The 26,220-nt window shown below is 41.0% G+C and overlaps 1 protein-coding gene across 1 annotated transcript; it reads left to right on the forward strand.

Moving 5' to 3' along the window:
• The first annotated feature begins 14,612 nt into the window (after nt 1-14,612).
• On the forward strand, nt 14,613-16,971 carry LOC132349869 (olfactory receptor 1F1-like). Its single transcript, XM_059898690.1, is given in 2 exon segments — nt 14,613-14,624; nt 16,015-16,971. Coding segments are annotated over 2 exon segments (969 nt in total).
• Nucleotides 16,972-26,220: the final 9,249 nt, after the last annotated feature.

A 26,220-nucleotide genomic window follows, 5' to 3' on the forward strand; every position in this document is an offset into this window, starting at 1 on the left:
AAATATTATGACTCTCTGAAGGCTCAGATAAGGTTAGCATTTATTAGCAAAAACGTATTTTTAAAGTAAGGTATGTACTTTTTTTTTTTATTGATTCTTCCAATCCAAGAACGTGATATATCTCTCCATCTGTTGGTATCATCTTTAATTTCTTTCATAAGTGTCTTATAGTTTTCTGCATACAGGACTGTTATCTCCCTAGGTAGGTTTACTCCTAGGTATTTTATTCTTCTTGTTGCAGGGGTAAATGGGAGTGTTTTCTTAATTTCTCTTTCAGATTTTTCATCATTAGTATATAGGAATGCAAGGGATTTCTGTGCATTAATTTTGTATCCTGAAACTTTACCAAATTCATTGATTAGCTCTAGTAGTTTTCTGGTGGCATCTTTAGGATTCTCTATGTATACTATAATGTCATCTGCAAAGAGTGACAGTTTTACTTCTTCTTTTCCAATTTGTATTCCTTTTATCTTTTTCTTCTCTGATTGCCATGGCTAGGACTTCCAAAACTATGCTGAATAAGAGTGGTGAGAGTGGACATCCTTGTCTTGTTCCTGATCTTAGAGTAAATGCTTTCAGTTTTTCACCATTGAGAATGATGTTTGCTGTGGGTTTGTCGTATATGGCCTTTATTATGTTGAGGTAGGTTCCCTTTATGCCCACTTTCTGGAGAGTTTTTATCATAAATGGGTGTTGAATTTTGTCAAAATCTTTTTCTGCATCTATTGAGGTGATCATATGGTTTTTATTCTTCAATTTGTTAGTATGCTGTGTCACATTGATTGATGTGCGTATATTGAACAATCCTTGCATCCCTGGGATAAATCCTACTTGATCATGATGTATGATCCTTTTAATGTGTTGTTGCATTCTGTTTGCTAGTATTTTGTTGAGGATTTTTGCATCTATATTCATCAGTGATATTGGTCTGTAATTTTCTTTTTTGGTAGTATTTTTGTCTGGTTTTGGTATCAGGGTGATGGTGGCCTCATAGAATGAGTTAGGGAGTGTTCCTTCCTCTGCAATTTTTTGGAAGAGTTTGAGAAGGATGGGTGTTAGCTCTTCTCTAAATGTTTGATAGAATTCACCTGTGAAGCCATCTGGTCCTGGACTTTTGTTTGTTGGAAGATTTTTAATCACAGTTTCAATTTCATTACTTGTGATTGGTCTGTTCATATTTTCTGTTTCTTCCTGGTTCAGTCTTGGAAGGTTATACCTTTTAAGAATTTGTCCATTTCTTCCAGGTTGTCCATTTTATTGGCATAGAGTTGCTTGTAGTAGTCTCTTAGGATGCTTTGTATTTCTGCAGTGTCTGTTGTAACTTCTCCTTTTTCATTTCTAATTTTATTGATTTGAGTCCTCTCCCTCTTTTTCTTGATGAGTCTGGCTAATGGTTTATCAATTTTGTTTATCCTCTCAAAGAACCAGCTTTTAGTTTTATTGATCTTTGCTATTGCTTTCTTTGTTTCTATTTCATTTATTTCTGCTCTGATCTTTATGATTTCTTTCCTTCTGCTAACTTTGGGTTTTGTTTGTTGGGTTTTGTTTGTTCTCCTTTCTCTAGTTCCTTTAGGTGTAAGGTTAGATTGTTTATTTGAGATTTTTCTTGTTTCTTGAGGTAGGCTTGTATAGCTATAAACTTCCCTCTTAGAACTGCTTTTGCTGCATCCCATAGGTTTTGGATCATCGTGTTTTCATTGTCATTTGTCTCTAGGTATTTTTTGATTTCCTCTTTGATTTCTTCAGTGATCTCTTGGTTATTTAGTAATGTATTGTTCAGCCTCCATGTGTTTGTGTTTTTTACGTTTTTTTCCTTGTAATTCATTTCTAATCTCAGAGCGTTGTGGTCAGAAAAGATGCTTGATATGATTTCAGTTTTCTTAAATTTACTGAGCCTTGATTTGTGACCCAAGATGTGATCTATCCTGGAGCATGTTCCATGCGCACTTGAGAAGAAAGTGTAACCTGCTGTTTTTGGATGGAATGTCCTATAAATATCAATTAAATCTATTTGGTCTATTGTGTCATTTAAAGCTTGTGTTTCCTTATTAATTTTCTGTCTGGATGATCTGTCCATTGGTGTAAGTGAGGTGTTAAAGTCCCCCACTATTATTGTGTTACTGTTGAGTTCCTCTTTTATAGCTGTTAGCAGTTGCCTTATGTGTTGAGGTGCTCCTATGTTGGGTGCATATATATTTATAATTGTTATATCTTCTTCTTGGATTGATCCCTTGATCATTATGTAGTGTCCTTCCTTGTCTTTTGTAACATTCTTTATTTTAAAGTCTATTTTATCTGATATGAGTATTGCTACTCCAGCTTTCTTTTGATTTCCATTTGCATGGAATATCTTTTTCCATCCCCTCACTTTCAGTCTGTATGTGTCCCTGGGTCTGAAGTGGGTCTCTTGTAGACAGCATATATATGGGTCTTGTTTTTGTATCCATTCAGCAAGCCTGTGTCTTTTGGTTGGAGCATTTAATCCATTCACGTTTAAGGTAATTATCGATATGTATGTTCCTATGACCATTTTGGGTTTGTTTTTGTAAGTCCTTTTCTTCTCTTGTGTTTCCCACTTAGAGAAGTTGCTTTAGCATTTGTTGTAGAGCTGGTTTGGTGGTGCTGAATTCTCTTAGCTTTTGCTTGTCTGTAAAGCTTTTGATTTCTCCATCAAATCTGAATGAGATCCTTGCCAGGTAGAGTGATCTTTGTTGTAGGTTCTTCCCTTTCATCACTTTAAGTATATCATGCCACTGCCTTCTGGCTTGTAGAGTTTCTGCTGAGAAATCAGCTGTTAACCTTATGGGAGTTCCGCTGTATGTTACTTGTCGTTTTTCCCTTGCTGCTTTCAATAATTTTTCTTTGTCTTTAATTTTTGCCAATTTGATTACTATGTGTCTCGGTGTGTTTCTCCTTGGGTTTATCCTGCCTGGGACTCTCTGGGCTTCCTGGACTTGGGTGACTATTTCCTTTCCCATGTTAGGGAAGTTTTCGACTATAATCTCTTCAAATATTTTCTCTGGTCCTTTCTCTCTCTCTTCTCCTTCTGGGACCCCTATAATGCGAATGTTGCTGTGTTTAATGTTGTCCCAGAGGCCTCTTAGGCTGTCTTCATTTCTTTTCATTATTTTTTCTTTAGTCTGTTCCGCAGCAGTGAATTCCACCATTCTGTCTTCCAGATCACCTATCCGTTCTTCTGCCTCAGTTATTCTGCTATTGATTCCTTCTAGTGTAGTTTTCATTTCAGTTATTGTATTGTTCATCTCTGTTTGTTCTTTAATTCTTCTAGGTCTTTGTTAAACATTTCTTGCATCTTCTCGATCTTTGCCTTCATTCTTTTTCCGAGGTCCTGGATCATCTTCACTCTCATTATGCTGAGCTCTTTTTCTGGAAGGTTGTCTATCTCCACTTCATTTAGTAGTTTTTCTGAGGTTTTATCTTGTTCCTTCATCTGGTACATAGCCCTCTGCCTTTTCATCTTGTCTATCTTTCTGTGAATGTGGTTTTTGTTCCACAGGCTGCAGGACTGTAGTTCTTCTTTTATAAATTTATTTATTTATTTATTTTTGGCTGCGTTGGGTCTTTGTTGCTGCACGCGGGCTTTCTCTAGTTGCGGGGAGCGCGGGCTTCTCTTGTTGTGGAGCATGGGCTCTAGGGCACGCAGGCTTCAGTAGTTGTGGCACATGGGCTCAGTAGTTGTGGCTTGCAGGCTCTAGAGCGCAGGCTCAGTAATTGTGGTGCATGGGCTTAGTTGCTCCGTGGCATGTGGGATCTTCCCAGACCAGGGCTCGAACCCATGTCCCCCACATTGGCAGGCGGATTCTTAACCACTGCGCCACCAGGGAAGTCCCCAGGATTGTAGTTCTTCTTGCTTCTGCTCGGTACGTACATTTTTTAAAGGCATAATACTAGTGCACACAGTAGACTACAGCACAGTGTAAACATAACTTTTATAAGCACTAGAAACCAAAATATTAATGTGACTTGCTTTATTTATTTATTTAAATTTATTTATTTATTTATTTATTTATTTTTGGCTGTGTTGGGTCTTCGTTTCTGTGCGAGGGTTTTCTCCAGTTGCAGCAAGCGGGGACCACTCTTCATCGCGGTGCGTGGGCCTCTCACTGTCGTGGCCTCTCTTGTTGCGGAGCACAGGCTCCAGACGCGCAGGATCAGTAGTTGTGGCTCACGGACCTAGTTGCTCCGCGGCATGTAGGATCTTCCCAGACCAGGGCTTGAACCCGTGTCCCCTGCATTAGCAGGCAGATTCTAAACCACTGCACCACCAGGGAAGCCCAACTTGCTTTATTTTGATATTTGCCTTATTTTGGTGGTCTGGAACTGAACCGCAATATCTCTGAGTTATGCCTTAAAGTTCTTTGTCTTTGACCCAACAGTCTTGTGTCTTCTGCTACCATCCACGAACCTGGAAGACTAGATTAGTTAATAGGGTAAAATCTCAGACCCCATCACAGTTCTCAACAATGCCTATTAAAGAAACTTTTTGGAAAAAGCAGAGAGTTATCAAGAAGAAAGAAAACTATCTAAAAACCCTGCATTCTGAATATTTTTCTATCTCACGTTTTCATTTAACATTTTAATTATAATGATATTCTAACAATAAGTACAACTAAGCCATGTTGGTTGACCAAAACACATATGCTTAACTACCAGGCTGGATTGCATTTACCATATTATAAAAATATACTTTGAAAACATCATGTAATGTTTTCTTTAAAAAATAATTTTACAAAATATAATTGATGTCATCTACTTCTTTGCTTAATTTCTCTGTCTCATTGGCATTGTTTACCACTAGGTTTGTATGGTAGAATGAATTATGAATCTCAGTCTTTCACTTGCTTATAATACCATTATATATCCATGCCCTTTCCATGGCCTCATGGCAGATGGAGTGCCCTTCCCTGACCCTTGACTTGGGTTTTGGCCAATGGGATGTCAGTGCAGGTGACCTAAGGAGAGGCTTCAAATGGGCTTGGGGTTGGGTTTGCCCACCCACAGTCCATTGCTCCATCAGGAGACCATGCTCTGGGTTGCTGCTGCCCCTCCAGCCTGAGACCCAGGAGGATACAAGAAGAGAGGACGTGAGCCTGTCCCACAGCCCGGTGCCAAACCCAGATGGCCCACAGTCTGAAGCTGAATTTGACCTTGAGACCAATGAATAGGAGGTTATTGCTTTTCTATTCCATTGAGGTTGGGGAGTTTTGTCACATACTATTATTTTGATAATACATTACTGATACGGTTTTTTTTTTTTTTTTGAAACTTAGCTCTTGGCTTCCGAGACACCACTTCCTTCTTGTTCACTGATTGTTTCCTGATTTCTACCTTTACAGATCACATTTGCTGGCCTCTATTTCTGTCACCTCACTATATGTTATTATCCTCATGGGTTTTATTCTTGGATTTTTTTTCCTTCTCATGTTACTCCCTTTCCGTGGACAATCACATTCACTCCCACGGCCTCAGATAAACTTATGTACTGATGACTTCTGAACCATGTGAAGCTGGACCCTTGCCTGAGTCACAGATCCAAAACATCTGACTCTTGGGCCCCTCCACCCAGATGTCCTATCATACAGTATGTGACCTTTTGTGTCTGTCTTCTTTTACTTAGCATAATGATTTTGAGGTTCATACAGGTTGTAATATGTATCATGACTTCATTCCTTTTTATGGCTGAATAATATCCCATTGTATAAATAAAATTTATTTATTTATTTACACAATTTAAAAATTTTTTATTTTATATTGGAGTGTAGTTGATCAACAATGATGTGTTAGTTGCAGGTGTACAGAAAAGTGATTCCGTTATACCCATACAAGTATCCATTCTTTTCAAATTCTTTTCCCATTTAGGTTTTTAGAGAATATTTAGCCGAGTTCCCTATGCTATACCGTAGGTCCTTGTTGGTTACCTATTTTAAATATAGTAGTGTGTACATGTCAATCCCAAACTCCCAATATATTCCTCCACCCAGCTACAATTTACTTATCCATTCATCCTTTGATGGACTCAATATTTTTAAAAAATATTTTTTTAATTTTTAAAATTTTCTGCTCAAATTAGCCATATCGGTTTTTATTATTTATGACTAAGAACCCTGAGTGAAACATTTTGGAATGTAGCCAGTCATCAGGTAAAGACTCAAATCCAGAATTAGAAAACCATGAGGGTTTTCTCCAACTAATATCTTCTCCTCTCTCTGTGTTTGTTCCTTCAGCACTTCTCTGCTCCTCAGTCCATAGGATAGCAATGGGCAGGCAGAAGAGGGCTGGATTTACACTTTCCAGCCAAGCCACATAGTGATATGGACTGGCTTTCCCTCAGCCTAGTTCCAAATACCCTGGTCTAACCAGCTATGATGAAGAGAGGGATGTGGTATAAATATGGTTGCTGGGGCCCCACGGTCACTACTATGTGAATTAGGGGTTCCATTCAGAAAAAAGGTAAACAATGTAAGCTGGACAGACATCCCAAAAGGTATCTGCCTTGGGACTTGGAGTTTGTAAATCACAGTATGCTGGGTTCTCCTGGAGACAACTTCCCTTAGAATCAGGTTGTCCTTTAACCCAGGTGTGATCATGAATTAAGCTCAGCTCTGTAATGGGTTTTCAATATTCCCCTCTGCCCAATGGACACGATTAGGCATCACTAATCTTCTCTGGATATAACCAGACATAAGAAAGCAAGAATTACACAGGAAACTCAGGAATAGCCCCAGGTGTGAACAAAGGAAGTGAGGAGAACTAGGATTTAATAACTGAATTTACCCATCTATGTGCACAGGCCCAGATCAGCCAGGTCCCAGGTTTGAGGTCCCAGGGAATTTTGTCTGGGATTTATCTCCATAGTGCTGGCTTCATTTGTAATATCTTCAAGTTTTGACCCAAGAGTTACATCTAAACCTTAAACAATATTCTTTATCATCATTGTTTGGTACAAAGGGACCAAGAAGTAGGCAAGACAATTATCCTTTTCTCTAATGAGCCTCTCAGGGAATATGGTCCCAGTGGTTGTGAAGTTCTTGTAAACACAAGAGATTGGAGTGATGCATGCATTTACAAGCATCACCTGGATTGCTGGCACTAAGCAACCTTAAATGATCCCAGGTGTTGCTGCAGCCACAGAAGGTAGAAAAGGTTCTCCCTCAGAACCTCCAGAAGGAATCAACACTGCCAACACCTTGATTTTGGACTTCTAGCCTCCCGAACTGTGAGATAAATTTCTGTTGTTTATAGCCATCTAGTTTGTGGTACTTTGTAGCATTTAAAATTTTTTATTTATTTATTTATTTTTGGCTGCGTTGGGTCTTCGTTGCCGTACGCGGGCTTTCTCTAGTTGCAGCGAGCGGGGACTACTCTTTGTTGTGGTGAACAGGCTTCTCCTTGCGGTGGCTTCTCTTTGTTGAGGAGCACGGGCTCTAGGCGTGCAGTCTTCAGTAGTTGTGGCTTGCAGGCTCCAGAGTGCAGGCTCAGTAGTTGTGGCGCATGGGCTTAGTTGCTCCCCGGCCTGTGGGATCTTCCTGGACCCGGCCTCGAACCCATGTCCCCTGCACTGGCAGGCAGATTCTTTTTTTTTTTTTTTTTTTTGGCAGGCAGATTCTTAACCACAGCGCCACCAGGGAAGCCCCTAGTTTGTGCTACTTTGTTATGGCAGCCCTTGGAAATTAAATGTTATCCCAATAGAATTGCTTGCCTTTTCCTGTACAATCTTCTCCTGCAGTTGTTTGCATTCATTCTTGGGTCTTCCATCCTTGCGATAAGAAATGGGTCATTATTCACGTTTGTACACTCAGTGTTGGGCGCTGGGTCTGGTTCACGTGAAGTGCATAATGTTTCATGAAGAATGAGTAAATAGCAGAAATCAATACCCTGAAGGAATTATTTTGTTTTTTGGTTTTTTTCCTCATGCCCCCTACCCCGACTATGCTGTATCTCTATGACTGCAGGGACCCAGTTTTTTCAACAGTACCTGGGATGTAGTGGTTGCTCAACAATTATTATTTGCCTGAGTAAATGATTATATGACTGAATCAATATGGGGAGAAGAAGACGAGAAAGTTTCCTGAAGGGGTTGATGGGCTTGTCTCAGCTCTCTGCCACCTTTCAAGCCATATTGAATCCTATGTGCATGTTTTAATGTATTTTATTTTATTTTTAATAAATCCATTCATTCATTCACTTCCATTTCTGGCTGCGTTGGGTCTTGGCCGCTGAGCGCAGGCCATCTCCAGCTGCCGCAAGTGGGGGCCACTCCTCGCCACGGTGCTCGGTCCTCCCACTAGTTTTGCTGTTGCACCCCAAATTGCAGAAGTTACAGCCACGGAACTTCCCTGCTGGCTCCGTGGTTAAGAATCTGCCTGCCAATACAGGGGACTAGGGTTCGAGCCCTGGTCCGGGAAGATCCCACATGCTGTGCAGCCTGTGCACCACAGCTACTGAGCTTGCACTCTAGAGCCCGCGAGCCACAACTACTGAGCCCACGTGCCGCAACTACTGAAGCCCACGCGCCTAGAGCCCTTGCTCTGCAACAAGAGAAGCCACCACAGTGAGAAGCCCCCACAACCGCAATGAAGAGCAGTCCCCGCTCGTTGCAACTAGAGGAAGCCTGCGCCCACTAACAAAGACCCAACGCAGCCAAAAATAAATGAATAAATAAGTTTATATACATACATATTAGAAAAGAATATGCCATTTATAAAAAATATGTCACAGTGTGTAATGAGTGCTTAGTTAAGATGGACGGGCATTACACTTGTACAATAAGTTATTCTGAGAGAGAACCATATCAGATAACATTTATTACAGTATATTGTTATAATTGTTCTATTTTATTATTATTATTGTTAATCTCTTATTATGCCTAATTAATAAATTAAACTTTACCATAGGTATGTATGTGTATGAAAAAACAGTATACATAGGGCTCAGTAGATCCATAGTTTCAGGCAGCCACTGAGAGTCTTGGACCCTACCCCCACCAAGGATAAATGGGGGAACTACTGTAATTACTGAATAAAATCGGTTTCACCTCTTTAACTAATGTCTGACTGGTGTGTATATTTGACACTAGTTTTAGTGGAATCAAACATCAGTAATATTTTAAAAATCTACTTCTTTGCCCAACTCGGTCTCAACAGAAAGAACTACCATTTTTGACAACTTCTCTCAATCAACCGAAGCTCTTAAATACTATTAAATTAACTTCCAACTTACTGATCTTGTCTTTAAAATTTTGATATTTTGTTCAAAGATTTCTTGCACTAATATTGCTTTTAAACTCACTGCATTGAAATATGATTTATCTTGAATATTAAGCTTTTGGGGACCCCTGGAGCTTTGCACCTCTATTCCCATCCACTCAGTGTCAGGAGTCTTTCGCACGTAAGAGGACTTCCCAATTCTGGCCCCTCACGCTCAGGCGCAGCGCGGGAGGCACAGACTCGGCCGGACCTTTCCCGAAGCGCTGCACACGCCCTCGACCGGGACCAATCAGAGGCTGCGTTGTATGGCTCTCCTTGCCCCGCCCCTTGCAGACCTTTCTTTAATTATCCAATAATAATGGACCAGCGCCCCCCCCCGCACCCCACGTGCTCCTGCCCAATTAGAAAGAAGGGGGCGGGGCCTCAGCTCTGCGCAGTCTCTTTGGGAAAGTGCAACTGCGTCTTTTACCGGAAGTATCACGGGCTGGGAGCTCCAGTAAGGAGCGGGTGTTCTGCGTTGCAGTAAGTGGCTCTGACTCTTTACCCCGAAATGGTATAAAGAGAAACTCAGGGGTTGGTGCCCGCCAAACCTGGGCAACTGGCGGGTCCCATCAGCCTTCCACACTTCACCTGGTCCCGGTCCTTTTGGTCTCTGCCCCTTCTGTCTGCCCTTCCCGGTTAGGATGGGTAACGAGGTGTTCAAGATTCCTGTCTCTTGCTTCCACAGGCTGGGACTGTCGGAAGTCAAGGTCTGACTTCCAATCCGGATATCCTTTCAAAAAGCGAGGTTGGCTGGGAAGCCAGTATCGCAAAAACCGGTGTACCCTTCTTAGATTAAGGGCTCCTTTTACTCCAGTGCTGAGCCTTTGCCACTACTCTGTGATCCGAGGACCAGGCATCATTGCCTGGCTGATTGTTAGAAATGCGTAATCTCAGGCTCCATTCCAGACTTCCTGCGTCAGAATCTTCACTTTAACAACATTCCAGGTGATTTCTGTGCACGTTAATGTTTGAGAATCGTTGTTTTAAACTTCCCAAGATTTCTAGTCTAGGAGGTAATGTTGATGTATGTAATTGGTTCTGCAGACCTAAAGGAGATGTTAAGATTTGAGTCTTGTGAGTCAGACTCGGGATATTTATGACATCCCAGGCATCACTTACTACTTAATCAAGATGATATAGGTAGAAAACCTATGGTGAGCATGAGTATCTGGGAATGTGCAGAAGCATTCAGGAAAGGAAAACCAACCAATGTACACAAGGAACACAACCTGAGGTTGAAAATGTACACAACCTGAGGTTGAAAGACTAATGGGATGTGTGTTAAGGATGAATGGATCTATTCATCAACTTGGCATCCCACCAACATCGTTTCTAACCAAATAACTCACTTTATAATAAAAAGAATGTGGTAGCCAGTCGTCAGGATGGTCCCCAGCGATCCTAGTCTTGTGTAATCCCTTCACACCCTGAATTGGGCTGACTTTGTGTCTTAATCCATTCGGGCTTCTGTAACAAAATACCATGGACTGGGGGCTTCCCTGGTGTCACAGTGGTTAAGAATCTGCCTGCCAATTCAAGGGACATGGGTTCGAGCCCTGGCCTGGGAAGATCCCACATGCCGCGGAGCAACTAAGCCCATGTGCCACAACTACTGAGCCTGAGCTCTAGGGCCCGCAAGACACAACTACTGAGCCCACATGCCACAACTACTGAAGCCTGCGCGCCTAGAGCCCATGCTCTGCAACAAGAGAAGCCACGACAATGAGAAGCCCGCGCACCACAATGAAGAGTAGCCCCCACTCACCGCAACTAGAGAAAATCCCTGCACAGCAACGAAGACCCAACACAGACAAAACCATGGACTAGGTAGTTTATACATAACAGAAATTTATTTTTCACAGTTCTGGAGGCTGCAAAGTCCAAAATCAAGATGCTGGCACATTTGGTGTCTGGTGAGAGCCCACTTCCTGGTTCATAGATAGCGGTTCCATCTCACATGGTGGAAGGGACAAGGGAGCTTTCTCAGGCCTCTTTTATAAGGGTACTAATCCTGTTGGTGAGGGCTCTCCCCTCATGACCTAATCACTTCCCAAAGGGTTCAACTCCTAATACCATCACCCTGTGGGTTGGGATTTCAACATATGAATTTTGTGGGGACACATTCAATCCGTAGCACTGTGTGAGCTATAGGATGTTGTGGAAATGTTGCTGTTTAACTTCTGGAGCTCCCTCATAAAAGATATTGTGGCTTGTATCTTGCTGTCTTGAATCACTTGCTCAGGGGGAGGCCAGCTACTCTGTTGCAAGGACCTATCAAGTTAGCTTTATGGAGAAGTCCATGAGAGGAACTGAGGCTTCCTGCCAATAGCAATGTGAAGGAGCCATCCTGGACACTCATCCTCCACCCATGGTCAAACTTTCAGATGACTGAGCCCCTGCAGATAACTTAACTGCAGTCTCATGAGAAGCCCTGATCCAGAACCATTCAGCTAAACCATTACCAGATTCCTGACCCATAGGAAATGTGTGAGATAAATGTTTACTGTTTTAAGTTGCAAACTTTTGGTGTAACTTGTTACTTGACAATAGATAACTAATACAAGGGATAAGGCTAGTGTCCATGGGATTCTTTGGCATTTACTTTCTTTTTTTTTAAAGGACTTTGGGGGGAAATTTAAAAAAATATTTATTTTATTTATTTGGCTGTGCGGGGTCTTAATTGTGGCAGGCAGGGTCTTCGTTGCCGTGTGCGGGATCTTTAGTTGGGGTGTGCTGGATCTTTAGTTGCAGCATGTGGGATCTAGTTCCCTGACCAGGGGTCAAACCTGGGGCCCCTGCATTGAGAGCATGTAGTCTTAACTGCTGGACCACCAGGAAAGTCCGAGCATTTACTTTTACACCATCACCAGAAGCAGTTGACCTTATGGAACAGAGAAATGGTCTTGTAAAGACTCAATTTTGGTACCTCAATTTTTGAGGTTACCCTGTAATGTTAGGGTGCTGTTTTACAGGATACAGTATAAGTTTCGTACCAGTGGACAATATGCTGAACTTTCTCCCAACCAGGAATTTATGGGGCAAGGAAACAAGAGGTAAAAGTGGGCACCTCTTTTTGTAATACCTAATGATCTACTTGCAAAATTTTGCTTTTTATCCCAGCAACACTGGGCTCTGAAGAGACTTCTTGCTGGCCAATTTGGGCTCCTTTTGCTACTTGGATAAACTGACCAAAAGGAGATTCTAATATTGTTATAACTTTGACTATCAGTAGAAAATAGTTTTTCTGCTACACCGTGGTAGCAGAGAGGATAATGGATGAAAAGATCTCCTTGAGAGGATTCTGGAATTGCCATGTCCAGTGATGGCAGTTAATGAAAGACTAGGACAATCTTATATGGGCAAGATCATAAGGATGTCAGATCTCTCAGACATGAGAATTAAAGTCACTATTCAGATTTTTAAAACCTTGAGTAGCTGAGATGCTGGCTAAAGATAAAGGGAACATGAATTAGATTGTAGTTAAGGAACATTATTAATATCAATTAATTGTTCATGACTACCTGTGGAAATGAAGATTACATCATCAGTCATATTTTCCTCCTTCCTTTGTTACGTATATATTTATGTATTTTAGCTAGCTAGCTTTCTTCTTTTCTTTCCCTTCCTCCCTCTGTTTTACATATACATAGGATATGTAGTTATTGGTTAGCTTTCAGGTTTGATTCCGAAGTTATAGAATGTCAGGATGGGATCATGATTGGATCAAGGAAGATCTTGGTTTGGGACCTGGATACAGTAACTGATGGGATTTGAGTTGTTCCCCTGTTGTGAGAAGGATAGTTGTATTATGTTTGACCAGAGAATTGCTATTCTACTGAAGGGTAAGTTGGTAAGAGGGATGTGTGTTAATGTTATACAACTGGAGGGGTGGATTCTAGTGGGCATTTATCTTTTTTTTTGGCTTCCCAACTTCTGTGACCCCTTCCAAAGCTCAGGTAATACCCTACCTCATCATTCTTGTTGGGAAGAAAAGCCTACTTCTTCCTGTATCACAGGAAACCCTGGATAAATTATCTCACAGCCCCTGTAGCAGCTAAGCTGTGGGCATGTGCCTACCCATTAGATATCCTGACTCAGCCTTTGACACAAAGAAAGGGAGACAAGGAGGAAATTTTTCTAGCAGTGGCAGCCATTGCAGCAAAATGGATCCCCAGGTAACAATGCTACTGGTGGCACCCTATGTCCAGTGGCTAGCTGTGTCAGAGCCATGAACTGTAAGATTTATGCTTGGAGGCAGCAGGAACATGCTAATCAAACCTGTGCTGTGGTATGATTTGGGCCATTATAGCGCTGAGTGACCTCCTGAGCCTGCTTCTCCAGTTGCTCAGTAGTTTTGAAGTATAAGCTATCATTTTCAAGAAATCCTTTTCTGCTTAATCAGCATGACTTCAGTTTTATTATTTTCGTCTAAGAATTGCCACAATGTAACCAATCATCAGAAAAGGACTTGAACCCTGAACTGGGCCACCACTAGTACTCCTTCCATCTATCATTGTTTCTCTCTGTGTGTGTGCATTTTTGGCCTTTCTGCATAGACTTTTGCTTCTCCATCTATGGGGCAGTCAGGAGAGAGTTGCAATCTTCTGGGTTTCCACATCCAGGCCAAGTCATACTGAGAATGACCTGCAGGTCCGCAGCCTCAGTGCCAGGTTCCCAAATCCAATCGTGAATCCTCACTGGGCAGAGGTGGTGGACTATAAATTGGGCTGCTGGAGCCCACACCCCTGTGACTCTGTGGATTGGGGACCATCCTCAGAAAAGGGTGATCCATTGTGAGCTGGGAAGACATCTCCAAAGAAGTCTACTCTGGGAGCCTGGAGTTTCTCAATCCTGGTATGCTGTGCTCTCTGATACATCTCTCCCGCGAGGCTAATCCTTTACATCAAATGCTTTACAGGATTAAGCACAATTCTGTACTGCCACCCCCACCCCACCCCAGCATCCCTGTCTGCAAATACATCGCTAGCTCTAATCAGTAAATGACCGGATAGATATTAGAGAAAAAGAGATTGACTCAGATAACACTGAAATAACCCCAGTTTCTGAGCTAAGAAAATGAGAAGAAAAATCTTTTAATAACTGAACTTTCAAATACATAAACATAAGCCCAGATCAGCAAGGTGATGAATTTGGAAATCTCAGGGAGTTTTCTCTGGGACTTCTCTCCACCCAGATTGCTTTATCTCCAAGTTCTGACCCAGGAGTTAGATCATATGCTTTGTCATTCATCATGGTTGGGCTCATGGGGACCAGGAAATAGGTGGGACAATTACTTTCTGCTTGTCTCTAATAAGGCTCTCAGGGAATCTGGTCCCAGTGGCCATGGAGGCTACTGTAAGTACCCATCTCTGATACCCCCAAACATCCTGCACAGAGAGCTAAGGCCATGAATCTCCGCTCCTCATTTGCTCAGGACCTACCTAGATTTCCAAGACTTTCCAAACCTTATAATAAAGAGGAGCACTGGCCAGTTCCTCAAAGGTGAAGAACACTTGATAGCAACAGCACGAACTTCTCCCAGGTAAGATTGTAACAGTGGGGATGTCAATATTTCTTTACTAACGGGTGAATTTTATTTATTTATTTATTTATTTATTTATTTATTTATTTATTTATTTAAGGCTGCGTTGGGTCTTCTTTTTTGCGCGCGGGCTTTCTCTAGTTGCGGCGAGCAGGGGCTACTCTTTTTTTTTTTTTTAATTATTAGCACCTTTTAATTATTATTTATTTATTTATTTTTGGCTGTGTTGGGTCTTCATTTCTGCGTGAGGGCTTCCTCCAGTTGCAGCAAGCAGGAGCCACTCTTCATCGCGGTGCGCGGGCCTCACACTATCATGGCCTCTCTTGTTGCGGAGCACAGGCTCCAGATGCGCAGGCTCAGCAGCTGTGGCTCATGGGCCTAGTTGCTCCGCGGCATGTGGGATCCTCCCAGACCAGGGCTCAAACCCGTGTCCCCCTGCATTAGCAGGAAGATTCTCAACCACTGTGCCACCAGGGAAGCCCCGGGGCTACTCTTCATTGTGGTGCGCAGGCTTATCATTGCAGTGGCTTCCCTTGTTGCGGAGCGCGGGCTCTAGGCACGCGGGCTTCAGTAGTTGTGGCTCACGGGCTCTAGAGCGCGGGCTCAGTAGTTGTGGCTCGCGGGCTCTAGAGCGCAGGCTCAGTAGTTGTGGTGCATGGGCTTAGCTGCTCTAAGGCATGTGGGATCTTCCCGGACCAGGGCTCGAACCCATGTCCCCTGCATTGGCAGGTGGATTCTTAACCACTGTGCCACTAGGGAAGTCCCCGGTGAAGTTCTCTGAAGAACCTCCTTTGTTAAATCTTCCAGATCCAGGGAGTAGTAGTAAAAGTCCTGAATCCCTCATCTGTTGCTTGTGATAAACCCAGTACTAATGAGCTGTTTCTCTTCTCTCTATGATCTACTAAGTGGGCAAAAGCCTGAGAATGTTAACAAAGATGCACATAATGTCAGGGAAGGGCTGTGTATGTGCCTGTGTGTTGTTTTTATGTTATATTTCATATAATTTAAAAAATTAGTCCAGTGGGACCAGCATCATCTAGGACTGGAGGTCGGAAGTTGAGGGTGTAGGGAGTAGGGGCAGATTCTGACTGAGCAACTCTAATGTAGGTTTTATTAACATGACCATGGCTGGAGCTTGGGTTATTGCACCCAAACCCTTTGCTTCTAGGTTTCTGACCTCTGCTTCTCTTCTCTGCATCTGAGTCCAGCCCCACGGGAGAGACAAACCAGTCAAGTAACTCTGAGTTCCTCCTCCTGGGGCTCTCCAGGCAGCCCCAGCGGCAGAAGCTCCTCTTCGTGCTCTTCCTGAGCAGGTACCTGGCCACGGTCCTGGGAAACCTGCTCATCCTCCTGGCCATCAGCCCGGATTCCCACCTGCACGTCCCCATGTCCTTCTTCCTCTGCAGCCTGTCCTTTGTGGATGTCTGCTTCTCCTCCACCACTGTCCCCAAGATGCTGGCCAACCACATACTCAGGAAGCAGACCATCCCCTTCTCTAGGTGTCTCACGCAGATGTATTTTGTTTTCACGTTCATGGACATGGACAATTTCCTCTTGGCTGTGATGGCCTATGACCGCTTTGTTGCTGTATGCCACCCCTTACACTACTAAGCAAAGATGAGCCACCAGCTCTGTGCCCTGCTGGTCACTGGATCGTGGGTCATTGCCAACCTGGATATGCTGTTGCATACCCTGCTGATGGCTTGACTCTCATTCTATGCAGACAATGCCATCCCCCAGTTCTTCTGTGATGTGACCACCCTCCTGAAACTCTCCTGCTCTGATACACACCTCAGTGAGGTGATGATTCTAATTGAAGCACGGCCAATAATGAGCACCCCATTTGTTTGCATCCTGGTATCATGTATCCTTATCACCTGTGCTGTCCTCAGAATCCAACCCACAAAGGGAAGATGGAAAGCCTTCTCCACCTGTGGCTCCCACCTGGCTATGGTTTTCCTCTTCTATGGCACCATCATATTTCTGTATTTCAACCCTTTATCCTCCCACTCAGCTGAGATAGACATAGCAGCTGCTGCGATGTTCTCTGTGGTGACTCCCATGCTGAACCCCTTCATCTACAGCCTGAGAAGCCAGGACATAAAAGAGGCTCTTGGAAAAGTGGTTGCTATGAATTTTTTCTACTCAGTAATGAAATAGGCTAAGAAAATCATGGAGGGAACTAATTTATAAGAAAATCATGTTTTTGGTTTTTTGATTATGCAAAAGTTAACATTTGTCTTTTGTAAGAGAATCATCTACTATCTATCTTGGGAGAACAAAACTTGATACAGCCTCTTCAGGATAAAGATGGAAAGAGAGATCCTTGTACCAAATAACTTGACTATTCCAACCGTCAGTGCCCTCCAGCCAAAACCCATTAGGAGCACACCTCTTGTTGAATAAGTTGCGTTTATTACTCATTGTAACAAGGGAGTTACACACATCATGGGGGGAATAGTGAGGTATCTTAGTAGGAAGGTGCTCAAAAGGACTTATTAAAAGACTTGGGCTTGTATGAGGTGATTTTGGTAAGGATTGGGTCTTTGCTCTGGATTCAAAAATGTCACAAAGTGAGGATAATTTTGGTTCGCTATCTTAATATATTTCATCTAGAAGGAGGGAAAACTAGACTGAGGTCAAAGCTGTGATTGGAAAAGAAGTAGCAGTCACTCATATCCACCAGCACAGGGGGAGTTTGGTCATTTTTGTGGCTTGGACAGTGTTCATGTTTTAGTGTTCACATGCTTACAGAGTGGTCTTGTCTTACTTTGTAACAGTCACAGAATGGCCTTGTGTGACACTGATATTCTGTGCAACTCTCTGTGTTCATCAAGGAAGCACCAAGCAAAGTAGCAGGATACAAAATTAATGCACAGAAATCTCTTGCATTCCTATACACCAATGATGAAAAATCTGAAAGAGAAATTAAGGAAACACTCCCATTTACCATTGCAACAAAAAGAATAAAATACCTAGGAATAAACCTACCTAAGGAGACAAAAGACCTCTATGCAGAAAACTATAAGACACTGATGAAAGAAATTAAAGATGATACAAACAGATGGAGAGATATACCATGTTCTTGGATTGGAAGAATCGACATTGTGAAAATGACTATACTACCCAAAGCAATCTACAGATTCAATGCAATCCCTATCAAACTACCAATGGCATTTTTCACAGAACTAGAACAAAAAATTTCACAATTTGTATGGAAACACCAAAGACCCCGAATAGCCAAAGCAATCTTGAGAAAGAAAAACAGAGCTGGAGGAATCAGGCTCCCTGGCTTCAGACTATACTACAAAGCCACAGTAATCAAGACAGTATGGTACTGGCACAAAAACAGAAGTATAGATCAATGGAACAGGATAGAAAGCCCAGAGATAAACCCACGCACCTATGGTCACCTTATTTTTGATAAAGGAGGCAAGAATATACAATGGAGAAAAGAAAGCCTCTTCAGTAAGTGGTGCTGGGAACACTGGACAGCTACATGTAAAAGAATGAAATTAGAACACTCCCTAACACCATACACAAAAATAAACTCAAAATGGATTAAAGACCTAAATGTAAGACCAGACACTATAAAACTCTTAGAGGAAAACATAGGCAGAACACTCTATGACATAAATCACAGCAAGATCCTTTTTGACCCACCTCCTAGAGAAATGGAAATAAAAACAAAAATTAAAAAATGGGACCTAATGAAACTTAAAAGCTTTTGCACAGCAAAGGAAAACATAAACAAGATGAAAAGACAACCCTCAGAATGGGAGAAAATATTTGCAAATGAAGCAACTGACAAAGGATTAATCTCCAAAATTTATAAGCAGTTCATGCAGCTCAATATCAAAAAAACAAACAACCCAACCCAAAAATGGGCAGAAGACCTAAACAGACATTTCTCCAAAGAAGATATACAGATTTCCAACAAACACATGAAAGGATGTTCAATATCACTAATCATTAGAGAAATGCAAATCAAAACTACAATGAGGTATCACCTCACTCCAGTCAGAATGGCCATCATCAAAAAATCTAGAAACAATAAATGCTGGAGAGGGTGTGGAGAAAAGGGAACCCTCTTGCACTGTTGGTGGGAATGTAAATTGATACAGCCACTATGGAGAACAGTATGGAGGTTCCTTAAAAAACTAAAAATAGAACTGCCATATGACCCAGCAATCCCACTACTGGGCGTATACTCAGAGAAAACCATAATTCAAAAAGAGTCATGTACCACAATGTTCATTGCAGCTCTATTTACAATAGCCAGGACATGGAAGCAACCTAAGCGTCCATCAATAGATGAATGGATAAAGAAGATGTGGCACATATATACAATGGAATATTACTCAGCCATACAAATTGAGTTATTTGTAGTGAGGTGGATGGACCTAGAGTCTGTCATACAGAGTGAAGTAAGTCAGAAAGAGAAAAACAAATACCATATGCTAACACATATATATGGAATCTAAAAAAAAAAAAAAAAGGTTCTGAAGAACCTAGGGGCAGGACAGGAATAAAGACGCAGATGTAGGGAATGGACGTGAGGACACGGGGAGGGGTAAGGGTAAGCTGGGATGAAGTGAAAGAGTGGCATGGACATATATACACTACCAAATGTAAAATAGATAGCTAGTGGGAAGCAGCTGCATAGCACAGGGAGATCAGCTCGGTGCTTTGTGTCCACCTAGAGGGGTGGGATAGGGACGATGGGAGGGAGACATAAGAGGGAAGGGATATGAGGATATATGTATACATATAGCTGATTCACTTTGTTATACAGCAGAAACTAAAACAACATTGTAAAGTAATTATACTCCAATAAAGATGTTAAAAAAAAAAAAAAAAGAAAAAGAAATCACCAAGGGACTTCCCTGGCTGTCCAGTGGTTAAGACTCTGTGCTTCCAGTGCAGGGGGCATGGGTTCAGTCCCTGGTCAGGGAACTAAGATCCCACGTGCTGCATGGCACAGAAAAAAAAAAAAAAAAAAGAAAGTACCAAGACCTAGCTGTGAGTGCTAGGCTGGTTCCTGGATATCAGGGCTGATTTCTCTTTCTCACAACAGAGACACAGAGATACAGGCACTTGTGATGGGAGGGTCGGACTGGTGTTGGGGCAGGAAGGAGAGGGTTCATTTAAGGGCTCCAGGAAGCCCTAATTCTGCCACGCATTCAAGCTAGTTATTTTTTTTTTTTTTGAATTTTATTTTATTTATTTTTTTTATACAGCAGGTTCTTATTAGTTATCTGGTTTATACATATTAGCGTATATATGTCAGTCCCAATCTCCCAATTCATCCCACCACCACCATCACCACCCCTGTCAAGCTAGTTATTTTTTATCTTTGTATCTGAGCTTTATGTATCATGCAACATTATGACAGGAACATGGGTAAGTTAAACAAGGAAAAAATATCCTCCAAAATTCTCAGTGCCCAGTCGTGTTAATCAACTGCATTTTTTCCACCTTCTGTTCCATTTATGTCAATGCACTGTGATATTTTACACAGATACTTATTTATATCCTGATTTTCCACTTACATTTTGTAATAAAGCCTTTCTAAATTGCTGGATAGTCTCCACAATTTTATTTTCCAGCCCCTAGTATTTCCTTCAAGTTGTTCTAGCAAAATGTACTCACTAGTAATCCTGTTCTTGAATTAAAACATAAAGGAAATTTACTACTATTTGAAAGTATGACTTTAAATTTATTTTGAAAATGATTGCAGAGAATAAAATATTGACAAATAGATGAAACTGGTTAAAACATCACTGAGCAGGATGCTCTGGATTTTGAGGAACAAAGAGGAAAACAGGGCAGTTCCCCTTAAATTCAGAGAGATAGGTAAGATGATATCTTGTATGAAAATGGACAAAATTCAGAATCAGAGGCCATTTCTGAGTTTCATATGATTTTCTTTTTTATGTTTGCCATAATTGTGTATTGATATTTTTGTCTAAAGGAATAAATGGTAGCATTTTCAGTTTTTAGTCTATATTTCCAAGAATTCTTTATGATAAGATGGACAGTACCTGTTCCTTGAAAGTTTGAAAAATATCTCCAGCCTTTGTTTTATGTATTAGATACATGTTATTAGATACATGTGTGTTTATAAATTTTATATAATCTTGTTTTATCCTTTTATCATTATAAGATATCCATCTTTATCTATAGTAACATTTTTTGTTTTAAAGTCTGTTTTGTCTGATATTAGTATAGCTACTCCAGCTCTCCTGTGGTTTCTGTTTGCATGACACATCTCTTTCCATCCTTTTACTTTCAATCTAATGTGTCTTTGAATCTAAAGTGTGTACCCTGTAGATAACATATACTTTGATCATGTTTTTTAATCCAGTGTGATGATCTCTGACTTTTGGTTGGATTGTTTAACCCATTCACTTTTAATATTAATGTCTGCCATTTAACTTTCTGTTTTCTATGTGTCTTGTGTCTTTTTTTGTGTCTTTAATGTTCTCTTTTGCATTTATTGTATATTTTCTAATATAGCATTTTAACCCCAGTAATTATTTTTTTCACTATATTTTTTGGATTTTTTTAGTGGTTGCTCTAGGTTTTACCATATACATTTTAACTTATCAACATCAGCTTCAGATTTATACTAACTTAATTCCCGTGATATAAAGAAATGCTTCTCAGGACTTCCCTGGTGGTCCAGTGGTTAAGACTCCATGTTCCCAGTGCAGGGGGCCTGGGTTCGATCCCTGGTCAGGGAACTAGATCCCTCATGCTGCCACTAAAATATCCTGCATGTTGCAGTGAAGATCCCACGTGCTGCAACTAAGACCTGGTGCAGCCAAATAAAAAAATAATAATAAGTAAATATTTAAAAAATAAAGAAAGAAAAGCTTCTCCTATATAGCTCTATTCCCTTTCCCCATTTTAAGCATTATTTGTGTATTATCGGTTCACATATTATATCAATGTTATAAACTCCACAATACATTCTTAAATTATTACCTTACCATCTGTGGTCATTTCCTTAGTCCATTACAGCTCTACTCACACCCAACTCCTTTGTGCTGTTATTGGCAAATATATTACACATGTTACATTTCTTTGTGCTATAGACCCAACAATACACTACCTACATATTATTTTATCCAGTTGCTTTCAAAATCACTTAAGAGAGTAAAGGAGAAAAAAACGCACTTATCTTTTATAATTACCTACTTTTATCAGCACTCTTTGTGTGGATTTTAATTGCCACCTGGGGTCACTTGCTTTCAGCCTAAAGGAATTCCTTTAGTAATTTTTGTAGAGCAGTTCTGCTTTGTTTTTGAAAGCTTTGCTGGATATAGGATCTTTGATTTACATTTTCCTTCCTGGGCATTTTTCACTTAAATTTTTTTTTTTTTTTGACTGCGTTGGGTCTTTGTTGCTGTGCGCGGGCTTTCTCTAGTTGCGGTGAGTGGGGGCTACTCTTCCTTGTGAGGCACAGGCTTCTCATTGTGGTGGCTTCTCGTTGCAGAGCACGGGCTCTAGGCGCGCGGGCTTCAGTAGTTGTGGCTCTAGAGCGCAGGCTCAGTAGCTGTGGTGCACGCGCTTAGTTGCTCCACGGCATGTGGGATCTTCCTGGACCAGGGCTTGAACCCGTGTCCCCTGCATTGGCAGGGGGATTCTTAACCATTGAGCCAGGGAAGCCTTAAATTGTTTTTTATTATTTGTGAGAGTTCTTTAAATGTTGACTTCATAGCAAATTGTTGAACCATATTTTTTGAGCACGTCAGACACCCTTTCACAAATACTACAGCTAGCTTTCCCTAGTTTATACTTTTCAGTTTTGCTAAGTTTTGGACATATTATGTATTTTAATTTCATATAATTATAACCAGAAAGCATTGCATTTTCTTCCAGCTCTCTTAGGCTTTTCTTCCCCATTCTTTCATTACTTAAATCTTTAGCTATATTTTCTTCTAGTTGTTTTTGGGTTTTGCAGTTTAAATCAATAAACTGTGTTTATGGCTCTAATTTCATTTCTTCATATATTTACAAAATTGCTCCAGTTACTTTTTAATAACCTTTCCATACTTCACTGTTTGTAACACCACTTTTATCATTTGTAAAATGCGATCATTGTATCTAATATGCATTGGGAACTTATTATGTGCTAGCCAGTTGGCCGAGACTTTTCTCTTCATATCTATTTTAATATTGCAGCCATGAGGTAAGTATCATTATCATCCCCACTCAAGGCCATCCCTGGGTTTGAGGAGATTAAGTGACTGTCTCAAGGTCCCACAGTTAGGACATGGTGGAACCAGGTTTCTGACATGTCCAGCTCCATGACCAAGTCCATTCTCTGAATGCCTCTGTAAATTCATACAGAGATGAATAGATGTAGATATATAAATACAGGTATAGAGAGATATAGATATATTTTTAGATTCTCTGTTCTGATACACTGATATGAGCTTTTATTATTGGGCTAATACCATGCTATTTTAGCTTGAGGCTTTTTTAAAATTTTATAATACTTTGCAATATCTGGTAGATTATTCTTGCAAAATTATGCCAAGATGCAGGTATAGAAATGTTTATTATTGTAAAACTAAGTAGACGTAACACTTGGAAATACCCCAAGTGTCCATCTAAAGGGGAGCAATTCAGTAAATTATGATCCATCCTTATAATGGAATCCAGTACAGCCACTCAAAGAATGTAGTAGATTTGTAAGTTCTGATGTGCAAAGAATTCCCAAGAGGGCTTCCCTGGTGGCACAGTGGTTGAGAATCTGCCTGCCAATGCAGGGGACACGGGTTCGAGCCCTGGTCTGGGAAGGTCCCACATGCTGCGGAGCAGCTGGGCCCGTGAGCCACAACTACTGAGCCTGCGCGTCTGGAGCCTGTGCTCCTCAACAAGAGAGGCCGCGATAGTGAGAGGCCAGCGCACCGCGATGAAGAGTGGCCCCTGCTTGCTGCAACTGGAGAAAGCCCTCGCACAGAAACGAAGACCCAACACAGCCAAAAATAAATAAATAAATTAATTAATTAAAAAAAAAAAAGAATTCCCAAGATATAACTTAAGGAGTGTTTTACAAACATCTCTTTTGTGTAGATGAAAATAAAGGATTATATTGGCATAAACATTTTAGGAGAGATACCCCAAAACTCTTCATCAGTTCCACCTTTTCATGTTAAAACATATGGACTTAACCTTGTTTTTAAAGGAAATGTATACCATATATCAAATTTATCAAAACAAGTAATAAAGAACCTCCCCACCAGTCTATTTAGTTGACATATGATTTTATTTAAACAGCTGTGATTGATGAACATTTAGGTTATCCAGTGTGTTTTAGTTTAGTTTTGTTTTTTTAATTTATTTTTGGCTGCTTTGGGTCTTCGGTGCTGCACATGGGCTTTCTCTAGTTGCAGTGAGCGGGGGCTACTCTTCATTGCAGTGCACGGGCTTCTCATTGCAGTGGCTTCTCTTGTTGTGGCGCATGGGCTCTAGGTGCGTGGGCTTCAGTAGTCGTGGCATGTGGGCTCAGTAGTTGTGGCTTGCGGGCTCTAGAGGGCAGGCTCAGTAGTTGTGGTGCACAGGCTTAGTTGCTTTGCAGCATGTGGGATCTTCCAGGACCAGGGCTCGAACCCATGTCCCCTGCATTGGCAGGTGGATTCTTAACCACTGTGCCACCAGAGAAGCCCCTTGTCCAGTGTTTCATCATTACAAATGTGCTGTGTAAGACATCCTTGTGCCTGTAACTTTGCTTACATTTGTGAGAATATCCTATCTGACCACACTATCTTCATTTCTGAGTTGTTTATGTTTATCCTTTTTACTAGAATGTAATCTCCATGAGGACAAGGATTTTTATCTTTTCGATCACTGTAATAGATTATTGTTTGGCAAATATTCAGTCCCCACTCACTTCCCCTTAGGGTAACATATACTTTCCTATTCTGTCGACTTTGAACTTGGCTGTGTGACTTTCCTTAGCAAAATGTGAGTAGTCAAAACATGAGACCTTAAATCTGCTTGTGCAGCTTGGTTTGGCTCTTGCACTGCCATGATTACCACAAGAAGGACTTCACCAGGTAGCTGCTGCCCCTTTAGTCCAAGTTTCAGAACGTGACACGAGAATCAGACCTCAATCCAACTTGAAGTCTAGGGTGAAGCAGAGCCACCTGAACCAACCTGTAGACCCAGGAGTGAGAAAAACAAATGCTTACTATAATCCACTGAGTTTTGGGATATCTTCCCTAAGTACCACTGCAGCAATAACTGACTAATTCAGTACAGAGATGTGGAGAGTATTGTAACAAAAGCCTAAAACATGTGGCATTGGTCTTAGGATCAAAGAAATTGTTTTTTGTGTTTTTTTTGGCCACAACGTGCGGCTTGTGGGCTCTTATTTCCCTAACCAGGGATTGAACCTGGGTCCTCAGCAGTGAAATCGTGGAGTCCTAACCACTGGACCTCCAGGGAAGTCCTTATTTCCTTGTCCTATTGCATTAGCCAGAACTTCCAGTATGTGTTGAATGGGAGTGGTGAGAGGGGATATCCTTGTTCCTGATCTTTGTTTCTTATTCCTGATCTTAGTGGGAAGGCGTCTAGTTTCTGACCATTAATTATGATGTTGGCTGTAAGTTTTTATACATGTTCTTTATCAAGTTGAGGAAGTTTCCCTCTATTTTTAGTTTGCTGAGGGTTTTTATCACAAATAGGTGTTGGATTTTGTCAAATGCTTTTTCTACAGCTGATCTGATTATATGATTTTTCTTCTTTTTTTTTTTAACATTCATTGCTTTTGAAATGTTGAACCAGACTTGCATACCTGGAATAAATTTCATTTGATCATCATAGATAATTCTTTTTATACACTGTTGGATTCAAGTTGATAATATTTTGTTGAGAATTTTGGTGTGAATATCCATGAGAGATATTAGCTGTAGTTTTCCTTTCTTGTAATGGCTTTGTCTGGTTTTGGTATTTGGGTAATGCTGGACTCACAGAATGAGTTAGGAAGTGTTCCTTTTGCTTATATTTTCTGGAAGAGATGGTAGAGAATTGGCATAATTTCTTCCTTAAACATTTTATAGCATTCATAGTGAAACCATCTGTGCCCAGTGCTGTTTTGGAAGGTTGTTAATTATTCATAGTTTCTTTAATATGGGCCTATTCTGATTATTTTTTCTTGAGTGAGTTTTGGTAGATTGTGTCCTTCAAGGAATTGGTCCATTTCCTCTAGGTTAGCAAATTTATAGGCATAGAGTTATTCATAATATTCCTTTATTATCATTTTCTTGCCCACAGGATTCATAGTGATGGCCCCCTTTTTTCATTTCTGATAATAGTAATTTGTGCCTTCTCTCTTCTTTTGTTAGTTAGCCTGGCTAGGGGTTTATCAATTGTATTGATCTTTTCAAAGAACCA

Source organism: Balaenoptera ricei, chromosome 15, assembly GCF_028023285.1.
Source record: "Balaenoptera ricei isolate mBalRic1 chromosome 15, mBalRic1.hap2, whole genome shotgun sequence".
In the NCBI taxonomy this organism is placed as follows: domain Eukaryota; kingdom Metazoa; phylum Chordata; class Mammalia; order Artiodactyla; family Balaenopteridae; genus Balaenoptera; species Balaenoptera ricei.